The sequence below is a fragment of the Bacillus rossius genome, chromosome 3 (genome assembly GCF_032445375.1).
Source record: "Bacillus rossius redtenbacheri isolate Brsri chromosome 3, Brsri_v3, whole genome shotgun sequence".
NCBI classification, from domain to species: Eukaryota; Metazoa; Arthropoda; class Insecta; order Phasmatodea; family Bacillidae; genus Bacillus; species Bacillus rossius.
The window spans coordinates 61,753,722-61,780,963 of NC_086332.1; the positions used below are offsets into that span (position 1 = coordinate 61,753,722).

Below are 27,242 nucleotides of genomic sequence, written 5' to 3' on the forward strand. Positions count from 1 at the left end.
ACCCAAACACCATTGGAAAAACCCAGATCTGGGTGGAAAAACCCATGAGTGGCAGCCCTGCTTGTAACAATATCGCTTTGCGCCTCTCCTTCAAGGCTTCAACGCCTTCCCCTGCGCTTCCTCCCCTACATTATTTCCCTTCTTTATCCCTTATTCGTCGTTCCTGCTCCCTCCCCTTTCACAAGCTCCGCCCAAGTGACCGTCATTTGCGATCGGGTACTGCGCTCATTGGCCGTGGTGTTGTTCCAGGTGAATTCTATACTAATACTAAAGGTTCTGATACTTTTCAAGTGTACTCGTTTGCCGTTCCTGATACAGGCGCGTATCAGTGACAAAGTATCAGGTTGATACTTTTCGACCCACCTCTACGGCAGGGCCAGACGCCAGTACCGAGCGAATCGTGGGCCGAGACGGATGTGCGTCCCACGGGGAGCCTTCAACCATTGTCTTCACCGATTTCATTCCTGGTAATTATAGTCACTCTTCAAAACCTTTTTGTAATTAACTCTCCTTGTGCGCCCGGTCCTTTTACGGTGTAGGGCCTATCCCAGCCGCTTAAAAGTAAACTCCCCGCACAACGCATTACGCGGGGCAGTGTAGCATACGGCGCGGGCCGACTCCCTCCATCACAGACGTTTGGTTAATCGCCGAAGTGCACAGGCACCAGCCACAGCGACTTAAGGACTCTTAACGAATTTCTTAGCGAGCCGCAGTCCACACAGGTGGGCTTGGCCGTCGCTGTTCGCAATTTACGGGATTGGCCGACTCCAATCGAACTCCCCCCCCCCCCCCTCAAACCTCGACTGACGTGAGGACGGCGCGTCAGAGCGCCCAGTGTCAACATAGTGTAATTTGTGTAGGGAAAAATAGTGTAACTGTAACTGCAAGTGTAACTGCCAATTCCAATTAAACGTCCACTCCGCACACTCCGTGCGCAACGTGTTACGACAGTGCAAACCAGACTCTTGTACGTTATTTTGTGAACTTACCCAATCCAGTTAGAGATCAGCGTGCTATGCTGTGTAGGGCCAGTAGTGTACCAATAACCAGGGACCCCTCACACCACGATCATCGCCGCCGTTCTTAGCGGGCCACGCAGGGGCATTCGCACCCAACGACCCTCGTGGTTAGCCATAGAGCTAGTCTGGCGCCCTCCCGGACACATTTTCAGCAAAAAAACCAGCCTTCTGGCTAGGAACTACGCCGGATCTCGAACGCGAGAACTCGGACGACGGCATTTGGCGCCCGCTGCGTGGGGCGAAGACAGAAAATTCAAGATTTTCTTAACATTCATTTTACGAAAACTATCACGAAAAACTTTTTTTTTAAACCATCTATCTGTCCATTTTTTCTTTCTGGCCACAGCGCGGACACGGGACGACCATCTTGCGCAGGAAAAGGGGATTAGGGTCAGACAGGCCGGAGTGACGTGGCGAGGAAACAAAGGGGCTCCAACAACCCCCCCCCCCCCCCCCCCCCCCCCCCCCTTCTCATCGAACATTCCGGCCCAGAACGTGACGTGGACCACTGACGTCATCATCCGCACCCCTCCACACCCCTACACATCCGCGACCGTTTCCGTCCTCCGCTTTGTGCGACTGTCCGGGTGCTCTCGGCCGCCGCTTCACTCGCCCATCCGCATCCCTTCCTCCGTCGCGGCCATCCTCGACCACCGCTTTGTGCGGCTGTCCGGGCGCTCTCGGCCGCCGCTTCACTCGCCCATCCGCATCCCCTCCTCCGTCGCGGCCATCCTCGACCACCGCTTTGTGCGGCTGTCCGGGCGCTCTCAGCCGCCGCACAGTGGGGCCAAATCCGAATTCCCTGGCCAAAAGTCTTAAAATTAATAATTTTTTTTTCGCGAATCCTGTAGTTATATTTTGAAATATAAGTGTCCAGGGCATAAAGAATTGCACAAATCACTTCGTTATGACGAATAGTTTTTGCACAGTAATTGAGAGAAGACAAAAAATTCAACTTTCAGAAAAAATTTAGGTAATAAAAACGTCGTTTATTGATTGATGCACTCACTTTTGGTTCAACATTTTAGAGTTCTCATCGGTACTAGCTTAATCTACGTTCTTTTCTGATTCTTAGGGTACATATTTCGTATCGGGAAAGCTACAACTACCTTGCATATTAACGTATTTTAATAAAATAACGGTAAAATTTAAGTAAACCTAACTGTTCTTTGAGTTACAAAATTTCCCCCGATTTCCCCCAACCAGATTTTTGTGTTTTTAGGTACCCTAATATGTACCCTATATAGCCCTGAAAATGGCATTTGCTCAAACTTGCTCGTTTGAAAGATACCTACATAATTTTTAATTTGCTCGTGGGGTATACAGTATATATATTCAAAGGTGCGACTGTCCGGGCGCCCTCGGCCGTCGCTGCGCGCGCCGATCCGCCACCCCGCCTGCGCCGTGGCCATTCTCGGCCTCTGCTTTGTGCGGCTGTCCGGGAACTTGTCCAGCCGCTGACCGCAACGCCGCGCGCACACTAGCCAGCCCTATAGTATAGTAAACAGTAAACGTTAGACCTGAACAACCTCAACAACATGCAGGCACCACCTAGGGGCTCGTGTGCGCACACTGCCTACTGCCCAAAAATGTAGACCTGCTGACAGGATCACTGCCATGGTACCGTACGTGTCAGTGCACAGCCCACCTGAACGAGGCTCCCGATCACACCACTAAAGTGAAGTTAGATTCGAATATCAGATTCGTTTTCCAATGCGTACCATAATTATAGTACAGCACGATAAAATCGAACGAAAATGATCCAGGGCTTCAGTGCAAGGACATAAGGAAATTATATGGTAAATATGTATTTAACAAGGAAAATTTATTATAAACAAATTAAATAATTATAAACACTTCAAAGATGTTAATATGTTTATGAACCGGAGGGGGGGGGGATATAGTATACGTTTTAAAAAGGTTACTGCTCCATGTACAGTCCAGTTTAGTTAGCAATTTTCACTGCCAATGTGTCGAAATCGCCAAGTTCAAGATGTTATTTAAGGTGACTCGAATTACGTACCCTATAGAGAGGTACCTCACCTTAAAAAGCACACATTTGAGTACACAATAGTATATCAGCTTCGTTTTGAGAGGTTTCTGCTCCATGTACAGCCCAGTCAAATTAGCAATATTCACTGCCAATGTGTCGAAATCGCAAGTTCAAGAAGTTATTTGTGACTCGAATTACGTACCCTATAGAAACGTACCTCACCTTAAAAAGCACACATTTGAGTACACAATAGTATATCATTCGTTTTGACAGAGGTTTCTGCTCCATGTACAGCCCAGTTAAATTAGCAACATTCACTGCCAATGTTTCGAAATCGCCAAGTTCAAGAAGTTATTTGTGACTCGAATTACGTACCCTATAGAGACGTACCTCACCTTAAAAAGCACACATTTGAGTACACAATAGTATATCAGATTCGTTTTGACAGAGGTTTCTGCTCCATGTACAGCACAAGTACATTTTTCTGTGTTTTTTGGTTTGGCGTTACAGCTTTGAGTGGTATGGCACGCTGTATTAATTGGACATACATTTATCTTTCTAAGGACAATACACATAACACAATTATTTCTTATAAATGGTAGCTTTTGCTCCCGTCTTTCCAAATGGAATCATTCCACAGATGCAAACTTTTAACCACCATCTTTCCACCCGTGCTTTAGACCATATATTCATTCAGTTATTTCCAATAAGTAGTTACCACTGCAGTAATTTGCGGTTAAGATTACATTTTCACAACAACTGTAGTGCGTAATACACATTATTTTTAGTATTGATGCTTTTGTATCATATTTATATAAAACATAAATGTAGCAGTCCCTTTGTCTGTCTTTTTTTTTTTTTCATGGACATGGTTTTACTACGTCAGTTGTGTCCCTAAGAATTTTTAATATTATGATCTTATTTGTCTTTGATATTTGACTTTTATTCAGAAAACATTTTGGTGTTTCAGGAAAAATCAAATGGACTGTAGGAGCCTGTGTAGCTGGCCACAATCTCCAGCAAGTAGGTATTACACAAAGTAAAAAGGTTGGTGCACTGTGGCCAGCTGCACAAGAATGTTAGCCTTTTGTTGGGTGTTAACGACATTGTGGTAAGTCAAGTGTTTGCTTAGTAGATTTTTTCTGTTACAGTACTTAAATATTTTGGGAAAGATTACCAATTACAAACATTTAACTCTACCCCTTGCTCTTAATGTTTATTGCATACTTTGATTATTTGCTTGCATAATAAGAGAACTTACTGTCAAATAAAGATTGTTGATTTTTTTCCTCAGTATGAAGTACCTACATTTCATAGCCACCATTTTATATTTAATGCAATGAAATCCAAAGAAAACAAAAATACCTTTATAGACTCATGTATGTTTGGAAAGTTATCAATTTCTCCAACTCTAAAAAATAAATTTTCTAAATTACTTTACTGATAAAGATATTCAACTCCTTTAGCCACTTCAAATCGTTATTGTGTTTGCTGAATAAATGATTAATGATTCCAGAAAGGCGAAACCATAAAAGCCATGAAGCGGAAGCTGAGAAGCATTCTCTGCTTCATGGCTATTCGCAGGAGGAACGTTTTGCTCGTTACAGTACCCCCGTTCCGGAGGATCGTGCAAAGGGAAAAGACGAATGAGTTGCTAGTGAAGTGGAATGGCCATCTACGGAAAGTTGTGGACACTGCTCAGAGCCGTGGTCGTAAGTACTGAATAGTTTAATGTAATCCTATGTATGTTACTTTTAAATGTAGTTCCATTACTGAATGCTTACATTTTGGGTATTCTTTACTCTCATAGATAATCAAATGTGTCTTTACATGCATTTTCAATGATGAACAGTTAACATTAAAACATATTAATTCATATAACAAACTGAAAATACAGGGGGGCAAAGAAGAGACTTTGATTTTATTGATGAAAGAGTACGAAATGTTAACACTGTTAGTGCACTTGCACAATTATGTAGTACACGTACTTCAACATTTTTTTCTTCCAGGCCGGCAAACTGTTTTTTTGGTCGACTTTGGGAAGATGGCCAGCAACTTTCCTGGCAACTATTTTGAAAGGTGTGTACATTAGACATGTCATTTTTATACACTGACAGCATGCCACTTTGAAAAGGAGAATTTTCCTACTCTGTATTATTACGTTGTTGCACATGACGACCTTTGCTGCATATGGTTGTGCTGCAGTTAATGTTGTTCAGTTGCAAGTGCTTCTACTTTTTTTCATTTGGGCTTGTACCCATGTTAGTGATGGGAACCAGCAGGTTCATTAAGTGTAAACATGTAAATGTTGTGATGTCCGAAGCATCATGGCAATTTCCCGCTGAACAAAACACTTTAAGCCTATCCGGAATCTGTGCCACAGGTATTTGAAGAAGAATATATCAAACACTTATGCAAATAGGGCAATCCCTCTCATCCTATTATACTTTCTTGAAAGCAGTAATTCAATTATTAGATTTTAAATTAGAGCTGGTTTCGGCAAAGTTAGGGTCCTATATGGGTAGACCTGCTTAATTTTTGTGAGTGAAGCATTAATAACTTATTTTCGCATAATTGAAGTTCTATGTTAATCTACAGAAAAAAATTATTTGGGTTGAGGGGTGGGGGGGGGGGGGGGGGGGGAGACAGAATGTTAACAATACATCTTACTTCAATACGGGAAAGGGGCACTGCGACCACCACACCCTCTCGTGGAGGGCTTAACCCTGAAGAATGTCAGCGTCGGCGTGTTGTGTACATGCTATCTCTGCATGTGAAAATAACCTTTCATAGAAAAGTTATCAAACGTTTTACTCATTTATGTGTCTGCTGGAGGTAATCAGTTCGTTAGACTTTCATACTTGTTTTGTTATACATGTGCATGTTCTATCACATTTAGTGTGGTTTCGCTTCAACTCATGTATTAAGTATGCTTGTTTATAGGGACGGGCTGCATCTTTCGGGGCGAGGGCTAAGAGTGTTGGGCAATTGCCTGAAGAACACTTCAAGGTAAATTTTGTCATTAAATACCATAGCATAATGTAGCTCTCACTTTTTCCTTGGTGAAAGTGTGTGTGTATTTATCTTAAATTGCTGTGCCATAATTTCTGAGACAGTTATACTTAGGCATAAATACCACAGGATGTGTATAAAACATGTTTCCTCCGTAATACTAAACTATCTTCCATTTTAACAAGAACTATAAAAATGGTAACTATATTTGTTTTTAAAATGCAATAAAAAATCATGACTTCTAATTTTTGTAAATGATATGATGCTAACGATCTTGTGGACAAATATATAACCATTCAAATGAAATTATGAATTCTTTCTTCCCACTAATTACGAAACATCATCCTTAAAACCCCTTCTGGTTCTCCTGAGATTTAATCAGAGCATTGAAATCCAAGACACATTTACAGGTACTGGTTAAAAGAAATAGTTTATTCTATTACTCTCTCTCTTCTTTTTTTATCGCAAACATGTCTAATTTTTAATTATACGTGATAAAATTCATTGTTCGAGGTCAATCAGCAACAGCATCAAGTACAATCCTAAAAGATTTTGGTGTTACATTAAATTAATGACAGTTGGTCTCGCATTCAATTATCACCTAAACTAAATTGTATTACTTCCAGTGAACCTACGGAGTTAAATATATTTGCTGAATATTTTTTTTGCAGTGTATATGATTCATTTACTTATGATCCACATATCTCTGATTCAGAAACTTTTCATGATGTTATATATTTTACTAAAATTACTGAATGTCATAGTCCTGTGGAGTATAAAGACATTAAAATCTTCAAGATCATGTGGTCTCGATGGTATACCAAATTTGATTCCGAAAGGTTCTAATTTACTAGCCACTCTTCTACAACATATTTTTAATTCTAGTCTCAAATCACAAGTTTTCCCTTACAAATGGAAAACTGCCAAAATTATTCCGATTCACAATAATTCTAAATTAACTTCCTCTTATTACTGCATATTTTCACTATTAAATGGGTGTTATAAAACTGTTGGATAAATTATTTGTAAGTGATTAACTTTTGAAATAAGTAATACATTTTCTTGTAAGCCACATGGCTCCAGACTTGATATGTCCAACCCCCACGAATGTAATCTCCCTTCTGAATCCCATCTACACTGAGTTCATTAATAGGGACCAAGCAGATGTTTGTTATTTTAATCTTGCCAAGGCATTTCACACTGTCAATCACTCTTTTATTACATAGAAAGATAACTCCTTTAGGTTTAGATGATAATTTTGTTTATTGGTTCTCCAGTTATCTAGATAGAATTTTTTTTGTATGTATAATTAATATCAACTCCTCTTCAAATTCAGCCTGTTCTGGTGTTCCACATGGTGGAATTAAAGTAGGCTATACGTATTAACATTTGGTGTACTGCAAATTTGGTTAACCTCAAACCACAATACAACCAAGATAATAACTTTTACTAGAAAATATTGTTCAGTTCACTTGGACTACTTAATAGATAACATATTGATTGATAAAGTTGCCTATATCAAAGATGTTGGCGTAATTTTAGAGTCTAAATTATACTTTCATAAATATGTTGCCTATATTAATTCTTAGGCTCCCTGTACCTTTGCTCTAATTAAATGTATAACTTCCTATGCTGATAGTTTTGTTTCAATACAAGTAGCTACTTTACTTCGCTTTAATTAGGTGAAAATCAGAATATTTTTGAATTATTTGAAACAGTTTAAATATGTCTGATTACAATATAAATAGAAAGTATACAAAATAAAATTATCAAGTTATTTGACACAAAGAATTTTTCTCAGCCCACTTTCACTACACTCTCAAATTGAAGGAACTATTTTGATGCTCTTTTTGTCCAAATATGCCATAATTGTAAACTTAAATGAAAGTTTGCCTTGGCCAACACAGTTCTGAAAATTCCTCATTCCAACAGTCGTTCACTTTCATGACTATGTACCCTCCACGAAAACGATCTAGTTGTTAGATTAGTTACGAACTTTAACAAAGTGAACTTTGATTTTCTGAAGTTACTTGTGCACCCAGATAGGTACTTATAATATTTTATTTCCTTTACTAAATTTTGATCTCTGTGTTAATTACCTGGTGCCTTGTCTTGTTAATGTCTTTAATGATGTCTGCTGTTTGTTTTTGTTTTTCTTTTTTTTCGGTTTGTAATTTTTATTTTATTATTCTTAACTATTAAGTTTTTATGTTTATTTGTTTATTTTGTGTTTATTCTAAGTATTGTATGTATAAGTGTGTCATGCCCACCGTAAAAGTCACTTGACTGTTGGTGGGCATGGGACATAATAAATACTAAAAAAAAAATTAAATTTGTTAACCTAGTTATAAGGAAAGGAATAATAAGGCAAAATATATCCAATGTGAACATAAAAATGTGCATTGGAAGGCAAGTTAACAAATTGCTGAAACCAAAGTGCAAGTACAGTACGTGAATTGTGGTTACATAAATCAAGGTTATTGGGGTTCTTATAGTCTCGAACTAATTTTTTTTTTTCAAGCCCTTTTAAGGGATGGCTGACCTTAATAATAAATGAACATAACCTAATGTAATTGACAGTGAAGGATTTTGGTAGAAGGTAATATAATAAGTTGTCATTAATGTAAATGACATTCATGTATACATTTTTGTTTTAATTACACTAATTATTACTGGAGAAGTGAGGTAACATGGATTGACCTGTTATTACTAAATGTGATATAAAACTTTTACCAACGTAGATGGAAGATCCTTCCAACAGGCTGAACGGGTTGTATTAATAAGTTACATGGTATTAACATAATGAACATATTTCGTACTATGTTTCTTTCTTAGTATCCTTCATGTACTAGATTTTAGCTATTCAGAAGAATTTTTTTGTGTGCATGTCATAATACTATCTTTAGGTTTCCTGGAATGATTCCAATATCTGGTTTTTTATTCTAGAGCTGTACCGATACGAATCGGCAGAAACATATTTTGCCGATATTCAGTAACGTTTCTTAATCTACTGCCACAGCATACATTTACATGGAAAGTCTGCGTGGCAGTAATTCTCTTGCAGAACAAAATCCACCCTCATTGTGCTGGAATGTATTTCAGCCAGATATTCTTAAGGAAACGTCAAATGGAGAATAAGTGCTCATTACATGCATTAGGTTTACCATAATTCACATCGACATGCCTTTTGATTTAAAACGATTGTGCAGCTCCCCATTCGACTTGCTTTCTCAATGAGCATCAATATGGCACTAGGTCAATCACTTCAAGTCTGCAGATTCAACCTATAAAATCAAATTTTTTCACACAGTAAGTTTTATGTCAAATGCTCACAAGTTGAAAAGGTCAAGAAGTTTATTTGCTTTTGTTGAAGACTGAAAATCCAAACATATTGTCCAAGCTAGAGCAATAGATTAAGTAAGTACATAAAATGGAATCAATTTTAATACTTCCACAATTAATTTTTCTGGGGCAGCTACAAGCTGGGTGCACCCTAGTACTGAATAAATATTTTGATGGATGTTACATTGTAAAAAATTTGATGTAGAATGTTAATGTTGAAATAAACTGTGAATTGCTATGTTACAGGGCCCTCACACGGTGGGAGGAAGAGGAGGACCATCCACGCTCACATTCTTGTGTCCGACACGCAGGGTGAGCCTAGTTTTATAGACAAAGCAATGTACCTGGGATGGCTCTTATGTATAACCACTATTGTGTGGTTGAACACCCGCTCCAGTGAAGCTACTAGGCTGAGACTGAACCATATACTTAGTAGTTGATAAACTGTTGCACACTCATTGGGCACTATGGTGCGTTGATGCTTACAAAGAATGCTTCTGCTAAGGTCTGGAAATTACCATAATATGTTCCGAGGAAAAGGCGTGGTTTTATAACACCTACTCTGTGCACAGCTCACAAATAAAAAAATTTTGGCTGTTGATGTGGGGTCTATTGAAACCTTGCTACAATCTCACCAGGTTGTGATATGCATGACATGGAGGAGGCCCTACTTAAACACGGTGTATTGCCTAACAATAATAAGCTATTTACATATGTCCTTAGTGATTGCGAAATTACACACATTGACTGTTAAGGTGGACTATTATGAAAATGAAGTAATAGCTCACTGTGGAATAAAGGGGTATGTGATTAAATGTTTCACCATTGTAATATTTGGTGGCTATAATTTAAGTCATATTGATCAGTCATTTGTCTTTTTTGTACTTTGTGGTTATGTAGTTACCAGTAAAAAAAAGGCGGCGTTGGATTCAAATCTAATATTGTACCTCAGTTAGCTTCTGCTGCTGGTGCCAACACTGACTCTGTGACATTAAATTAATGATATTGTCACGACTCTGTCCTCAAGGGGTTTCACTCGTAGCTCGTGTCACTAAAATTTATAACAAAATTGACATTCCAGGTAGAGATGAGAGGTACTACTCATTTCCTTGTTGTGTGTCTCCTCTACAGGATAAAGCCGGGACATGGTACTGTAAATAAACAGGCAGAGGTAAACACTGTTAACAATACTCTTTTATTCCTCAAAGGATCAATAATCTGGTCAATTACAGTCGCCGCATACATACCACAATAAATAAATAATTAATTTTAAAAAAGTACAGCAACTATGTATAAATACATAAAATACAAAAAAAAAGATTTAAGCTCGGGCATTTCTTTATTAGTCCACTGGTACTCGGCAATAACAACTTACACACACCTCGGTGTATTTGCCTTTAATGTAGGTAGTTCCTTAGGATTGTATGACCATGAAGCTTATTAATTAAGTCCGATAAAAAAAAAGTAAGTGCCATCTTGCCTAGCGTCTCTCATCAGAAATTCCGCACTAGGCAACAAACAAACAAATTAAATTGTTAAGAACAGTTTAGGTTTAGAAAGATTGTTACAATTTGCTTATTGAAATAAACTGAGAATATTGTTACAAGAAAGATGAAATTCATTTATTGGAACTTAAAATAAAATAAAACATTTGAAACCAAGAATAAAGAAAGAAAATCTCTGGCTGCCGCCTACACGGCCTCACGGCACGACGGCCCTACAGCGACTGAACTAAAAAAGAACATGCTGGATACACCCTTTTCATCCATACAGTCCGGGACTTTCCCTTCTCCGTCTCTTTCTAATTTTATCACACATTTGACATTCGGTTCCCACATTTTGAAGAGTTATCGTTTCTGTCTCTTTCAGTGGGGAAACCCCGTTTCTTTCTCACTTGCAATAACAGGCTTCATGTGCTTCTCTCTTTTTAATACATCCCACACCAAGTTCATTGTTCTAGAAACATTATGTAGCGGTTATATACTAATAAAAACGTAACATATAACTAATACAATATTAAAACTCAAATAGATATTAGAAAATACATTTACACACAATTCAACTCACCTACATTAAACATTCACCGCGCAGCCGGGCAGCTCACAGCCTGTCACAGGACTACAGCCACGTGAAAACATTTCGCGCCCCTTTTTAAACTATGTTTTTCTATTACAACGCCCGTACAGGAAAATTACATGACGGGAAGTTTTTTTTGAAGTTTTGTTCAACATTTGTTATTACAATAACCTGGCCGCGCGGCCGGTTCATCGCCGTGCCCGTGTTTTCCTACGTAGTCACAACATCGCTCGGCAGATTGCACCACTGCCTGAGTCACGAGGCCAGGGCCCCCACATGGCCGGTGCTGCTGTTGCTACAACAACGGGGCCCGTGGGTCTAGGGAAGGAAAGAAAAAAAACTAAACAAAAAAATTAGAAAATTTTAAATGAATCGTAGAAAACAACCAGGTAGGCCTAGTTGTAGTAAGTAGTACCGATGAAATATTACACCAGAGTAATATGATTCTGAATATGTTGTTTGTACAGAACGTGTCTAAATCTACAACTGTGCAAAGCAAAAACAACACCAACTTACGTAATACATTTATTTAAATAATTTTTTTATCATTATTACACATAAATTTACAATGACAATCTTAACATTGACTTAAAACTAGTTTTAATGTGCGTTTGAAAAATAATTGTGATAAGGTTAAAAAATAAAACAACTAAAACAATTTACAAAAAAGGCCAAACAAATTTTATTCTTGTTGAGTAAGGGAAAAGGAGAGGGGGAACAGGGCCCACAGAATGATGTGGGGGGCCTGCACGAGGCGTGCACAGCCGGGCAGCGCAGTAGGACGCGCTGTCAGCCCAATTCACCATCACAATATCTTGCCCTGGATTCCCCAGCCATATTCATGCAAGGCTTGCATTCCTTCCAGTACCACTGATGTAACAACAAGCGCTTTATCCGATGATAACGGTGTATACCACCAGAAGGCATTTTATTTTACTGTGTGATTACTGATTAGCGTGGATGTAGTTTAAACGTAGGACAAGTGGCGGGACCAGCAAAAATGGTTTAATTGACTGGAAAATGCTATTATGGGAACGTAATTGCGGGGTTCCACTGTACATATGTATTTATAAATATATGCGTTAGTATGTGTATATTGGCTCCATATGTTTAATATTGTAACTTAAACTTTCGGAAAGACAATTGATGGTTTTGCCCGGCCTTTATTGTTTATGTATCATAATGACATTTATTTTAGTTAAGATTCTTGTTGTAATATATTGGCTCGAAGTAACACATTTACATAATTACTGAAACAATAGACAAGCCAACTAATTGTAATTATTAAATTATTCTTTTATATTGGAATGCAGATGATATGATCATTTAAATATCATACGCAACATCAAAAGCATTTAAATTGTGATTTTACAACTTGCTCATTATCTACAAACAAAGGAATTTTTTGTATAGCTAAATGTTTTCTAAATTGTTCTTCGACATCCTATTAGAATTTAAATTAATTGTATTTCCCTATGTGGTCAATATTATCTACGATGTGCATTGTACCATTGCAGCATTGTAGGTAGATATGCTTATTATGGTAGATATGATTCTATAGTTGAGTGAATGTTGGTGTAATTAGGAATGACTTGGGTGAGCTGGACAACCAGTTGGCCACCAGCGTGATGGGCGTACCAGCTTTACCAACTGAAACCTGGGCTACAGCTGACGACTGGGAATCGGACGACACGCTGCCGGACGTTGAAGCAGAACTACTAAGGAGGGGTGTCATCTCCAAACCCTGTTTTTAGTCATGTCGGAGGACTAGTGGTGCACAGGTATGACTTCACTGATTACCGATTATGAGTGCGGCTGTTCCCATACAGATTCCGATACTCCGATAACACCACTGATTCCGATACCTCTGCCGATACTAAAACAGATACTCTCAATTTTTTTTCTTACAAAGAGTTAAAATTTTAAGTAAAATAAATACAATGAAAAACTATTTGCGTATTGTACCTATGAACACACTAACCCCCAAGTCAAGAGTATCTTGGTACGACACCCTGGTGCCACCCGGCACGCTGCAGCTACACCAGGCCGAGCTGAGACTAGCAACTAGCACCCAGTACCCAACCAGGAGTGACAGTGGGACAAGCTGAGCTCAAGGTAAGCCTTCGGGACTTCACCACTACAGTGACTGCCCTTGTCGTTGAGAACCTGCACGAGGAGATCGTACTAGGCCAGCCGTGGTTAGCAGAGCAGGCGGCGGTGATAGAAATGAGACCCACGCGAGTCCACATTGGTAACTGAGAGCGCCTCACGGTGTACGCTATCGGGGCCACCCCTGAAGCACACGCGGAGAGCTTAACCTTGGAGCAGTTACAACACAATTTCCCTCTCGAATACCAGACAGCTGTCAACCGCGTGCTAGCAGAGAGGCGAGACGTCTTCAGCGTAACCGACCCCCTGAGACGCACCACCGTCACAGAACATCATATCCCGACAACACACGACAACCCCGTGCACGAGTCCCCGAGAAGCTACAGGTTCCGCGAGCAGCGAGCCATTCGCGAACAGGTGTCAGACATGCTCAAGGATAGGGTGATTGAGCCTTCAAGTTGCCATTATAACGCGTGCGTGGTGTTGGCCCCCAAGAAAGACAACTCATTGCGTTTTTGTGTCAATTTCCGTCCGTTAAATGCAATCACGATCAGTGCCCCTCCGCCTCAAATCAGTTTCGAGGCCGCCGTGGCCGGACTCGGTCGAGCTAGGGTCTTCAGCACGCTCGACCTGAAGGCCGGCTACTGGCAAGTACCCATACGAGCTGAGGACAGGAAGAAGAGAGCATTCACGATTCCCGTCTGACGGAAGTTCCAGTTTCGTGCATGCCCTTTGGGTTAAAATACGCCCTAGCCACGTTTCAAGGGATGATGACCCGGGTGTTAGAAGGTTACCTAGGTCAATTCGCATTACGCGGGGCAGTGCGGCATACGGCACGGGCCGACTCCCGCCATCACAGACGTTTGGTTAATCGCTGAAGTGCACAGGCACCGGCCACAGCGACTTAAGGACTCTTAACAAATTTCATAGCGAGCCGACAGGTGGGCCCGGCCGTCGCTGTTCGCAATTTACGGGATTGGCCGACTCCAATCAAACTCCTCCCCCCCCCCCCAACCTCGACTGGCGTGAGGACGGCGCGTCAGAGCGCCCAGTGTCAACATAGTGTAATTTGTGTTGGGAAAAATAGTGTAACTGCAACTGCAAGTGTAACTGCCAATTCCAATTAAACGTCCACTCTGCACACTCCGTGCGCGACGTGTTACGACAGTGTAAACCAGACTCGTGTACGTTATTTTGTGAACTTCCCCAATCCAGTTAGAGATCATCATTAGAGGCACTGGAAAATAGTGTTTATAATGGCTGTTTGTAGCATTTATATTTTGCCATATAGCATTTATATAGCATTAATTTTAATTCTTCTCCCAGTTTATGTGGATGTTGCAAGCTTTGCACATAAGTATGTTAGTGTCACTAATGTAGAAATGATGCGATTTGTATTGCTCTGCACGTGAATGCACCGTAACAGATTTTTTCCGTCCCATAATGGTAATATATATATATATATATATATATATATATATATATATATATATATATATATATATATATATTATAGTTCTAACTGCATTGCACGCGAACGCGATACAGAAAACAGAATTTAATAACCTTAATTTTATTGTGAATAGCAGCGCAATATTTTAGATTCACAGATTACTGTTTGTTTTTCGGGTTAGGAAATTAGTAAACACTAGGTACGTTCAACAAATGAGCAACAAAAGCATAGAGCTACATTGCTGCCATCTTTTTTTTCCCGTTAAAGTGCTAACGAATTTGACTGAAGTAGATTTTCGTAATTTTTTTTTTTTGTAGTTGCCAAATATAAGCTGCGTGTGTTGTAAAGTTAAATTAATGCATTTTTATATTTTAGTTGTCATTTAACAGTTAATAATTTGATTGCTTGTGTTATTATCACGCACGCACACGTTTGCAAACATGGCCGCTTCAATGTTTTTACATTTCACTTTCTTTCCCGTGAAAATATTCATGCGCGTAAATAAACATCTCTCTTTAACCGTTTACATTTGTTTGGGTCGTACGTTACGTTTGCCGTTAACCAAGTATCCGCGCAAGCCTATGCGTATTTAAATTGTGTTTCGTGTTATTTACAAGATTCATAGATCATGTTGATTGTTTACATGGCTCGCCATCGTCACCGTTTATTAGGTAATCTTGAAACACGGTAAGAAGATGCATAAAATAAAGAATGTTCTTTATTGTATGAGGTTAGGCCGTTAATAATAAGAAATGGTTTATTTAAAAATATTAGGTAAACCTAAAATTTACTGGAAATTTTAATATTACTTGAAATTTTAATATTACTTGAAAAATAATACTTACTTCTAAAAACGGGATTGTAGCGTTTATTCGCCGATAAACCATTTTGTCGCCTTTATTCGCGCCTATATCGTTTTTACGATTTTCCAGTGCCTCTAATCATTATGCTATGCTGTGTAGGGCCAGTAGTGTACCAATAACCAGGGACCCCTCACACCACGATCATCGCCGCCGTTCCTAGCGGGCCACGCAGGGGCATTCGCACCCAACGACCCCTCATGGTTAGCCATAGAGCTAGCCTGGCGCCCTCCCGGACACATTTTCAGCAAAAAACCAGCCTTCTCGCTAGGAATTACGCCGGATCTCGAACGTGAGAACCCAGACGATGGCAGTGCACTGAGATAAATTGGTAAAATAAAGTTTTAAAAGATTTTAGGTAAAAGTATTATTGCACTGTATTAGTTCAAGACTAAATGAAAAATTAAGCAGAGATTTTCTGTTTATTGGACCAATCCACACCAGGAACATTAAATAACCAAGTATTACTATATAATCTTGATAACAGGTAAGTTTATCTTCAAGAGCCTCGAAGTACAATTGACATTTATTTGTAGTTGTCTGAGGAGGTAAATATATGTTTCCAAGAATAACAAATGTATTTGACTATGTTAGTTTTAACCCGCACCGCTTCAATTCTAGTGTAATCGAAGGTATTAATAAATTGTAACTGAAGAAAAATTAAAGTTTGTTGACTGCTATCAAAACACAGCCGCCAAGTTCTTTCATTGTCAATAGAGCATCTCTTATAATTTCTAAGGCTAACGGTCTGTGAAATAATGTGAATTTAGACTATGTTTATTAAACCAGGTGATATCATAGAGGAAGTTGAGAAGATTATTGAAAAATTCAAGTGATTCTGTTCTATGATCTCTGACATTTTGATAAAAGAATACCCACTCCTTGGGGTTACATTGCACGGAAGAATTTTAAGATACTCTTCCAGGCATCTCAGTTGGACTCGAAGCAGTATTCAGACTTGCTGACTGTTCAAGAGTAAGAGAGGAAGAAACATTGCTGGTAATTTGTTCAGGATGAAGTTTGCCATAAAAGGGGCTTATTAAACACTTGCTTATTGTTTCTAGTAAAATCTACACCTAGGACAGATACATGGAATAAAGCTTAAGAAGTGAATTTGGTCTGGATTTTTGCTACTTTTACATGGGATTGGGATAGATTGTGCTCGTTGGCAATGTATTCATTGATTTCTTGTTCTTGCACAGAAAATCCAATCAGATAACAAAAAGGGCCTTAGTTTTTATGAATGCTTTTGGTGACTGTTTTTACAGTGGGAATGTTTTTAATGCTCATTTGCATGGGCATTTTCTTCCATTCTAGATAACGTTTTTCCTCGAGGATTGCATTTATCTTGGACTTATACTTGTGTTGCACTACCGTGAACTCGTCTTGGTCTTGGTCAATAGACTGGGTGTTGTCGCTGCTTCTGACGTCGCACTTTACACGCTGACTCAAAAGTAGGTCATGAGTAGAACTGCCGATACCCAAGCTACCAGGAGATTCAACACATTCCACCTTCTTACCATTAGCAGAATTCTTGAGAGTTTGACTATATGACTTAAAGTTTTCATTTTTAGAACACAAACTTGCTTGATATCTCTTAGTTCTTGTTTGATCTCTGCAACTTCAGATCTCGAATCAATTAGTAAGGTCTTGAGAATCATATTTTTATTCTTCAGGTAATTGGCCTTAGAACAGCATCTCAACAGATTTCAGTAAATCGTCCATTTTGAAGACTTCTAACTTGAATGTTCCAATTGGAGGTTATTACCAGTTGGCAGCCATTATGGGTCCCGTTTTATTGGGAGGCAATTTAAAAATGTTAACAACCTGTAGCTGATCTAAAGATAAATCATTATATGTACTGGGGTAGCGGAAACCCCAATAAATCAGAGTGATCTAATAATGATGAGTTAATATTGAAAAATTCACTATACCGATAAAAACAAAATCAGAATATGTTTCAGTTCACGTCCTTCGGCTATGAACACACGACTGCGACTGATTGGTGCTACCCTATCGTTTTTAAAATTTCATATTAATTTTAATATCAGTTTTTAATTACTACTGAGGATACATTATAAGTAAAATAATTACATAATTAGATCATAACAATTATAATGTATCACAATAATTTCAAAATAAATAATTAATATACCTACATTTTATCGAAAGATGTCTTTCATGTTTGAAAATGGTTCACATTTTAAAAATTAGCCAATTATGATTTAATTTGATTATATTTTTCCAATATTAATATATTACTGACTTATATTTATATTTGCAACGTTTTCTGGAGGAATAAGAAACACCATATTTAAACATCCCTCAATGATGATAATTAACATTTGACAACTAAAGGAGGATCTTATCGCAATGATGGAATGTATTGGTTAGGGGGAGTACTCCGCGTAAACCCTCACACCAAGTATGCTATGTTTACTACTTGCGAAAAATCATTGTTTCCTGCCGTGAATCAAACCAGGATCGACAGGTGCCTTCCATTTATATTGTCTCATGATTGTTGTGTTTACTTTTGTTTTCACATTTTGTGTCAGATATTTGTAATACTACAGGACTAACTAGACTACGACCAGCGTGTAGGTTGTAATAATACTTTCCTTGGGAAGAAAATCTTAAATAATTATTTTCGTAATTTTTACCCCAGTATATTTTCAAATATTCCATATATTTCTGAGTAGGTATTAGTTGACAAAATATGCACAAACACAAGTTATTACTCATTATTAACAGAAAAACTTTTCACTTTTATTAATTTTAACAATATAAACCTGGGCATCTTAATCTAATAACGGTTTTCATTACATAAATAACTTGGCATAATGGTGAGAAATTTTTTTCATAAACAAATTTTTAATGTTACGAATAATAAATTTAAAAAAAAAAAACATGCAAATATAAATATGTTTTTTCCATGTTAAACAAACATAAGTTCTGTAATCTTACCAAATATTATTATTTTCATCAATTTTGTAACTACACTTAATAAGATGTATGATTATAAGTATCATTTTAGTTCTTAGGTTGGACACTCCTAAAGTATTATTTCAAAAGTTCCCCATCTTCATTTTCTGAGAACTCACCAGTTAATGACTAGAAAGTTCAAAACTAAATATATTTTCGGCTTATATCCATTTATTTGGTAGAGTACAAAATTACTTTTCTACCAGACAACTGGTTTTTGATCATAGTTGACAGTTAATATTCAAATTTTTGTTTAAACGTGAAATTAGCTCTAATATAAATCACAGTTAAACACTTATTATGTTGGGAAACTGTTATTTATACTTTTAATCTGCAGTATTTGCAATACAGCCTTTGAATTACCCATACAAATGATAACTAGTAAACAAATCAAAAGAGAGACTGAATTAAACAGACAGTTAGATAACTAAAACAAATATTGTCAGATATTTCAACATTTATTCAATATTAGAGTTCTTCAGGCTGGGGATGGTATAAGTGATTCAGTTTCAAATGTATTTTTTCACGATTATACCAGCATTAACATCTACTTTCCATCCACCGTAGAAGCTAAAATCCTTTCAATAATTCTTAGATAATTAAAAAAAATATATATTACTTTTAATAAGCAGCTGTTTTTGACGTGACAACGTCTAATAAATTGATGAACGCCGGCTGCACGCACAAAACAGTGTCCCACTACGGATGTCCCACTACGGATGTGTTCTGTTTGCTCATTGTACTCATGCGTGGCATCTCTCTTCCACTCGATCGGAACTACCATCAATTTGACTTCCTCAATCATATTTTTGTCGTTTGAATTATTAATATTATGTAATTTAACGATCGTCCACCGATTTTCAGCACAATCGGTACGGTTATTTTAAATTAATGTTGAAAATTCAAATACGTTTTGAACCAACAATGGGGATTTACAGTTACACATAATAATTCAAATTACACCCGGGATCTTTTGCACAATGTTTTAAAAAATATTGTAACACATTATAAATGAGTTTGGTGTATTTGGGATGCGTATTTGTTATAAAATCGCGTTAATATTATAACCCTACCGTGAACAAAGTTTTTATAAATATGTATATATAACATTTGAAATTACATTTCCTTTGTATGGCCTCGTGGGCGTGTGGTTAGCGTACCTAGCTCTTAAACTAAAGGTTATCGGTTCGAAACCTGGCAGCTGCGAAAATTTTTTGTGTACTTGGAAAAATAAATATGGCGCACGCAACCTTTCAAAAGTAATAAATATATTTTAATTAATGAATGCAAATAAAAGTAAATTTATTAATTCAATTGCACATTTCATTTCACTCCTTTGTATCCATACAATATAGTGATAATTCAATAAAAATGATTTATTTTTATTCATAAAAGTATGCAGAGGTAGATTTTATCATGCAAAAGATAGAAAAATTAAAAAAAAAAAATTCTTCCTCAAAGAATATAATGTTTTTAATGCCTAAATGGTTTGGTTGCAAAAACCTATTACGGCTCAGTCTCAGGCCGAATATGATATTTCCTTTTCTTCTGGATCAATCATTTCATCAATGTTTTGTTATGACGTCACGTTAAACTATCGTCCGTAAACCGACTTTACAGACAACCAATTTTTTTTTTTTTTTTTTTTATAAAAACTAGCTGTGGAAAAGATGTATTTTAAGAATTCAAAAACAAAAATTGCTTCTATAAAATTTGGTTGATGTATATAATGAAAGTTAAATGCCTTTGCAAATTGTGTATTCTCAAGGATTAAAAATTAATTTGGTTCAAATATTTAACCCTTAGACTATAATATTTCTGCAATGAAAAGAATATCAGTAGTTTCTAGTGATGGGTCGAGACTCGAAAAATCGAGCGAGTCGAGTCGAGCCGGCGAAACTAAACTCGACTCGAAAACCGAGTTGATTAAGGGGATTGGTGCACCAGCATCGTATTATAAAAAACAATATATTTGTGAATGATTCAGCTGCTAGAGAAGATTTGAACCATTCTGGTGTAAAATTTATTTTTTTATTTTTTTATTTTAATTAGATTATTGCTGATTTTCGGGAATTTTTTAAATTCAAGCTTTATTAAAAAACTATAAAGAATTCAGTGGTAAAACTTTCGCAGATAAATTTTCAGACACGGGAGATATGACTGTGAGCATTATTTTATCTGTAATCATTATTAATTTAACGTATTTACAATTTAAATTTTAATAAATGAGCTGCTACGAAATTGCGTGATATTCATTTGCGAATTTAATAACATTCGCGTTTTCATTTGTAATTCAAACGCCTACATATCTGTCGGCTGAATGATTGACTTTATTTTAGTCTTTAGCTTATTGCAGTCGGACCTAAAGTAAAAACGTAGCTGTAGATGTTTGAGCCGCGTGCAAGCTCGGATACGAGAAATTATGGAGCGCGCTGGACAGTAGTGACACCTTGCGACAGTTTCCCGAACTTGTTGCAGCCCGTTCCCACCCTGCCACAGCTGTCTGCTGTTTACGAAGGGGAGACGGGATTTCGCGTGAAACTGATATGAAGTCAACGTATTCATTTTCAGTAGATAAGAGAACGTGTTTGGTCTAGCTCGGCGTATAATTGAATGGTTATTCTCTGTTATTATTGAGCACAGTGATTTAGCTAGATGTTTTTTGTTGTAATCGTGAGATTTATTCAGGAATAAAATGCCGAAGAAGCAGAGTACACAAAAGAACAAAACTATCGAAAGCCATTAGAGCGCTTAGAAAAAAGAATAAAGAAAGATAAGATATTATTTTATTATAGCTTTTTTTGCCATACATTTATTTTTCAGAGTTGCGTATGTACAACGCGATGGACGCGATGCGACAACAAAAAGATGTGTAAAATTGTAAACATGTTTTTTTTTCCAGCAATACGTGAACCATTCATAAACTATACTCAACATGTATACGTATAATTACGTTTGAATTTTTTTTATGAGAGGCATCAATGTTAACAAGTTTTTTAAGCCACAATAGAATTTTTTCAGAAAAATAAGTGTAGCAGAAAACACTCAACATAGTCTCACACAAAATCAGTTTACATGAATGCAGTTTTAAGAAGTAAGCTACGTAAATAATAGTTAAACATTATTTAATATCTGCTGGTAACGTTTCCAAAGTATCAGCTTCGCCTTCATTCACGAACAATATTCGTGAGCTTATTTATTTATTTTGCTGGCGTTTCGTTGGTGACTGTTAGGACTGCAAAATTAGTAAACATTTTTCACCCTATCCTGAGTTAAATCTAAGTGTGCGCGGTTAGATGAGGACCTAGATGTGTCTCATGCTTACGCCTTTACACTCTACTCATGCGGGTATTAACCATGCGCGTAAGGGCGCGTTGCCAATGACCTGTACGATAGTCTCAACAATCCTCTACGGACTCGAAAAATGTCACTTGCTCATTGGCTACTTGACTTGTGACAACTGTTTGTTGTAATGCCTGTGATTCATCGTTGATTTTGTTGAGAAGTTTTCAGTGATTCAGATCCTCCCATTTAACTGTAGCCGAATTGAAGAAGCAGTACAAATGTTACATGCTTGAATTCATAGCGAATGGAAACCACAAATATTTACTGATGTAGTGGTTAGTAAAAAAAAATATTATTCGTATCGCGTCCATCGCTTCGCGCCATGTTGGCTCCTATATTATATGGATTTACAAAATATAACGATTCATTTACGACACTTAAGATAAGGTGTGTAGGATTTTAAGAATTCACTTGAATTAATATTTAAGAACATATTTCAGGATAACTTGTGAAGACGCTCGTACAGACGGCACCGGTTGTGATGACTCATTGTTACCAGAGCAGGTATATACGAAGTGGCATGTGAAACCTCAACACAACTCGAAAATCACTAAGTGTTACATTGAAATGTGTCCGCTACAAATGTTCAGGAATTATAATTTTGAAATCGAGTAGAAATATTCCTGCAATTAGCATTAGGTATATTTTAATAGACATTGAAAGCGAATCATTAAGTAGCTTCAAAATCCAAATACCAGAATACAGATAGTCTGTAACAAAACAGACCTCACCGACTAGATATGGTCCAGATTGTTAATACTAACACATTTGAAAAAACTGACCAGTTACTGAATATGTTTAAAATTTTTAAACCTGTTTAGATGATTGGTGATGTAATAATGTCTCTTGGAAACTACATAAGATTTTAACTGCTTTTATTTCTCCATAAATTCGCAAATCACCATGGCGGCCATTTTACGATCACGATTTAGTTCTTAAATTTTAAATTAGTTTATTTGTTGAGAGCCTGGTACAATGTGTCTGACCACTAAAGCGATCCGAGCCGCATAGTGTATACTACTGCGAGGTTGCTGAAGTAGGCTCGGGACGGGACGAATTTCGCTGTGAAGAAACAAAGGTTTTTAATACATGTAAAATTATCCCAAAGCCGAAAATTTGTACAGTAGTAGAATGAATATTTCTTAGTAACACGTCAAACGTTTACCGATGAAACCTTGTGATCACACCAATAATGAGCAGTTGAGTCCTTAATGATAATTTCTACAATGATCCACAAAAATGTTTCGTAAACTTAATAACTTTAATACTTTTTTAAGTCGGTTCTCATTATGACACCAATGTAATTTAAAAGAATGCCCTACATGGTAATTGTGATAAACACCTCAAAGTTTAAACGTCATATTATTAAATTGGTAATTTTAATCATAAAAGGTAAGAAAAAAATATATTTTTATAGAAATTTGACTACATGTTACATAAATTAAATATGTTGAGCGTAGCGTCAAAATCACTTCATAAATATTGTCTGTGTGTGTGTGTTTTTTTTAAAGGTTTAAATGTGTATATTTTGAGTGTCTGGTACAATAGTCTGACCACTGATGTATTTCAAGCTGCGTAGTGTGTGTGCAGCAGTGTTAAAGTCGCTCGTGCTGGGACGTTTTTTGCTCCAGAAAACTAAGGTTTTTAATGTATGGTAATTCCAGACTGAATTTTACTCTGAAAGAATTAAAGTTTCCTAACTACAAGTGATTTTTGCTGCAAACGTAGATAAAAATCTTCCAGGATGCGATTTGCTTAGGTAAAAGTGTTAGTATGATAAATTCTTTAATTTCTAAATTATTAATAAATAACAACAATAGAACTTCCCAGAAAGTTGTGATAAACTGACGATATTGCGCGAGTAGCAGACCCGTACGTGACTACAGAGAAAGGCTATTTTCCTTGACCGTTAGGATTTCTGGGACAAACACCCTCTCACAGCTAGGGTCATAAAATACGGTCAAACTCTTGCAAAAACATCCACCACCGCTCTTTGCCACTAGCAATTCAACGAAGTAAGCTAGGCGCAGCACTCCAATGAATTAACTTAGAAAAAAAATTACTAAATATGTAATTCTATCAATACATTTTACAACACAACTTATGTATTATTTATTTTCTGGAAAAAAATAATATTATCATCCGAATTATGTTATAAAAGTGACAAAACTCAATAAGTACATTTACGGTGTATGGTTTTCTTCAATTGTTATGTAGTAAACTAATTTTATACAATGAAATATATATATTATAATATAGGCTACATTAAAATTTTGCATAGTTCTGATCGAAAATAATATAGTGTACTAGCTGCCCGACCCGGCTTCGCACGGTTGTATTTATGGGGGGGGGAAAATGAGACCAAATCGAATAGCACCGATGGTTTCCCGACTCTCAAGCACGCAACGTTGTCATGGAAACGAAGTACCCACTGTTTCCCGGGCTTAAACACCAATCAACATTGATAATCAGTTTATTATTAATTATAAATTATTAAGACTATTAATCGAAATAAACACTACCCTATCTCTCAAGTTGGAAACAATTACACATAAATGCCAATTTTCATCGAAATCGGTTGACTTGGTAAAGAGTTCACTGGACCTTTTTAGAAATCAGATGTAGTTAGTAATTGTCTTCTTAATTTGAATAATTTATATCACTTTCAAATCCCGACCGACTTTGTTCTACCAGTGTATAGTTATTTACCTGTATATATCTAAAAATTGGTGGTCTGTATTTAATGAGTGATGAGGACTACACTAACAATGAAATAGTCGTTGCCATGGAGACGAATGAAGCATCAACAATGCTACAGCCGTTGCCGTGGTGATTTTCTGCCAACTCATACATACATCACATTAGAAAACTCTAAAATTATCAGATTAAGACCATTAATCGAAATAAAAACTATCCTATCTCTCAAGTTGGAAAAAATTACACATAAATGCCAATTTTCATCGAAATCGGTTAAGTGGTTTAGGAGTCCATTGAGGACAAACATTGTGACACGAGATTTATATATCGTCTGTCATTTGTAAGAAGGGGCTAACTACAAAACATAAACTTTTCAGGAGAGCAGAAAAACAAAATGAGCACACTGTAATGCATCACTGTATTTTAATTATTTATGGTTAGCCCCTGTCATATCTTAAAAACTATTAGAGATACAGTTATCCCCTTCTTACAGACCATGAAGGATGAAAGAAAACATGTATTTCTGCAGTTAACTCATTTTCAACAAAAATGTAAGATGGCCCCTTCTTACAAATGACAGACGATATATTAAGATTAGAAATAAAAAATAATTATATTTTTTGGTATTAAAATCATTTTGAATAATAAAATTTTTGTAACAAAATACGAACACACATATATATAAAACCAGAGGTCCTCTAGAATTTTGATTTACAAGTTCCAAGCAGAAATTGTTTATTATTAATTTTATTGTATCAAAAATCATTCATATAAGAAAAAAGAATATGTATATCTCAATAGATGTAACATGAATACACCATATCATATGCATTAAATATATTTTAAGTAATCCGTAAATAAGACTAAGTTTATTGAGTGTCGCAGTACGCAGCGTGTTTCAAAGCCCGCCGGCCGTGAAAGATCAGTACGGCCGCAGTACACTGCAACGCTCGGGCAGCTTTAATGAGGCAAATAATTATGCTAGACTCTTTATAAATATACTATCTTAAAGCTAAAAGTATAATTAAAAAACATTAGACATTTTTTCGCATTGGGCTCTTCAAATCGGTGTAAATCGTATTTTTATCTGGGTGGCAAAGATAAAAAAATATATGTCGTGAATTAATCGCTTTATATCATATCTTAAATATTAAAAATTTATTTATTTTCTAACATTAATGGGTGTATTACAATTTCTAGATTATTTTGGTAAGTTTACGGACAGTCAAAATTAAAAACTGTATAAATGGGTAGCATTTTAATGGACTGATGCAAGTTGCTGTCACCTAGGACTTAAATGCAAATTTTCGGTGATAACGTACAAAGTCTACAGCGGTAAACTTTCTGTATGTTATTAAGCATAGTCAACTCTACCACAGTACAAAAATTCAGCTTTGGACAAATTTTCCACAGGTTTGTGCATTTTTAAGTCTTGGTTTCCTGGAGTAACACGAAAGTCTACGCGGGGTAGGGCGGCTACCTGATCCGAGAATGAAGGATAGGGCGAGATGGGAAGCGAAGATAATAGCTGGTTATCGCGGTTCGCTTTCCGTCCGTGTTGGAGAGAGAGAGAGAGAGAGAGAGAGAGAAAGGCGATATTGTGAAAGACCTTCGAAAGATTCCCGCTAGATGGCAGGCCTCAGAGCTGCGACCTTCGACAACCTCCACCCACAGAAGCTCTCTCGCCACTAACTCGCCAAATCTAACCCGCTAGCTTATATACGTGCTGGCTGGCCTTACAGTAGTAATAAACAAGCATTTATGAAACACTTAAGCTCATTTCCAACAAATTCTGGCGAATTACTGTTTTTTGTCCTGCACCAATCCCCTTAAGATCGTGTCCTCGAGTCTCGTCAAAGTTTAGTTTTTGGCTCGACTATAATGTTGCACAATTTCCAATAGTGAAGGTAGGTACTTATCCGAAACCATGCACTTTAAAATAAAATATAATGTATTATTTAGGCCTACCTAGTGGAAAACCTCTGATCCAACACTGAAAACCTTGAAAACGAAGTCGGAAGATTATTTATTTTTGATCGTGTGTAACCGCAAACAGTGTATCCCATCCTTCAATATGCACTTAATATTTATAACTGCAACAAAATACCTTTATTTAACTATAACGGAATTTAAAAAATGTTCTCTAGATTCAGTCATGAACAAGACCACGTTAATATTTGGGCAGCTTTGGAAGTAAATAATAATTACTACTAAACACTAGATAGCCGCCATTTTAACTCCGGGCCAATGGCCTACGTAAGTCGTCATACAGCCAGGGAATGTTGCCACTTTGGCAAATTGATATCAACAATAATTGAAATCTCCAACCAGTTTTCCATGGCCGAACGGAAAAT

The 27,242-nt window shown here is 37.0% G+C and overlaps 1 protein-coding gene across 1 annotated transcript in view; it reads left to right on the forward strand.

The window, feature by feature from the left end:
- The first annotated feature begins 353 nt into the window (after positions 1-353).
- The window catches only part of LOC134530776 (uncharacterized), a 32,879-nt gene continuing 5,990 nt past the window's right edge, over positions 354-27,242 (forward strand). Inside the window, exons 1-6 of the mRNA XM_063365963.1 lie at positions 354-467; positions 4,529-4,724; positions 5,022-5,091; positions 5,956-6,021; positions 9,613-9,678; positions 13,028-13,223. Coding sequence (XP_063222033.1) covers positions 4,550-4,724; positions 5,022-5,091; positions 5,956-6,021; positions 9,613-9,678; positions 13,028-13,196 — 546 coding nt within the window. The 5' untranslated portion in view covers positions 354-467; positions 4,529-4,549 and the 3' untranslated portion in view covers positions 13,197-13,223. The remainder of the gene's footprint in view (positions 468-4,528; positions 4,725-5,021; positions 5,092-5,955; positions 6,022-9,612; positions 9,679-13,027; positions 13,224-27,242) is intronic.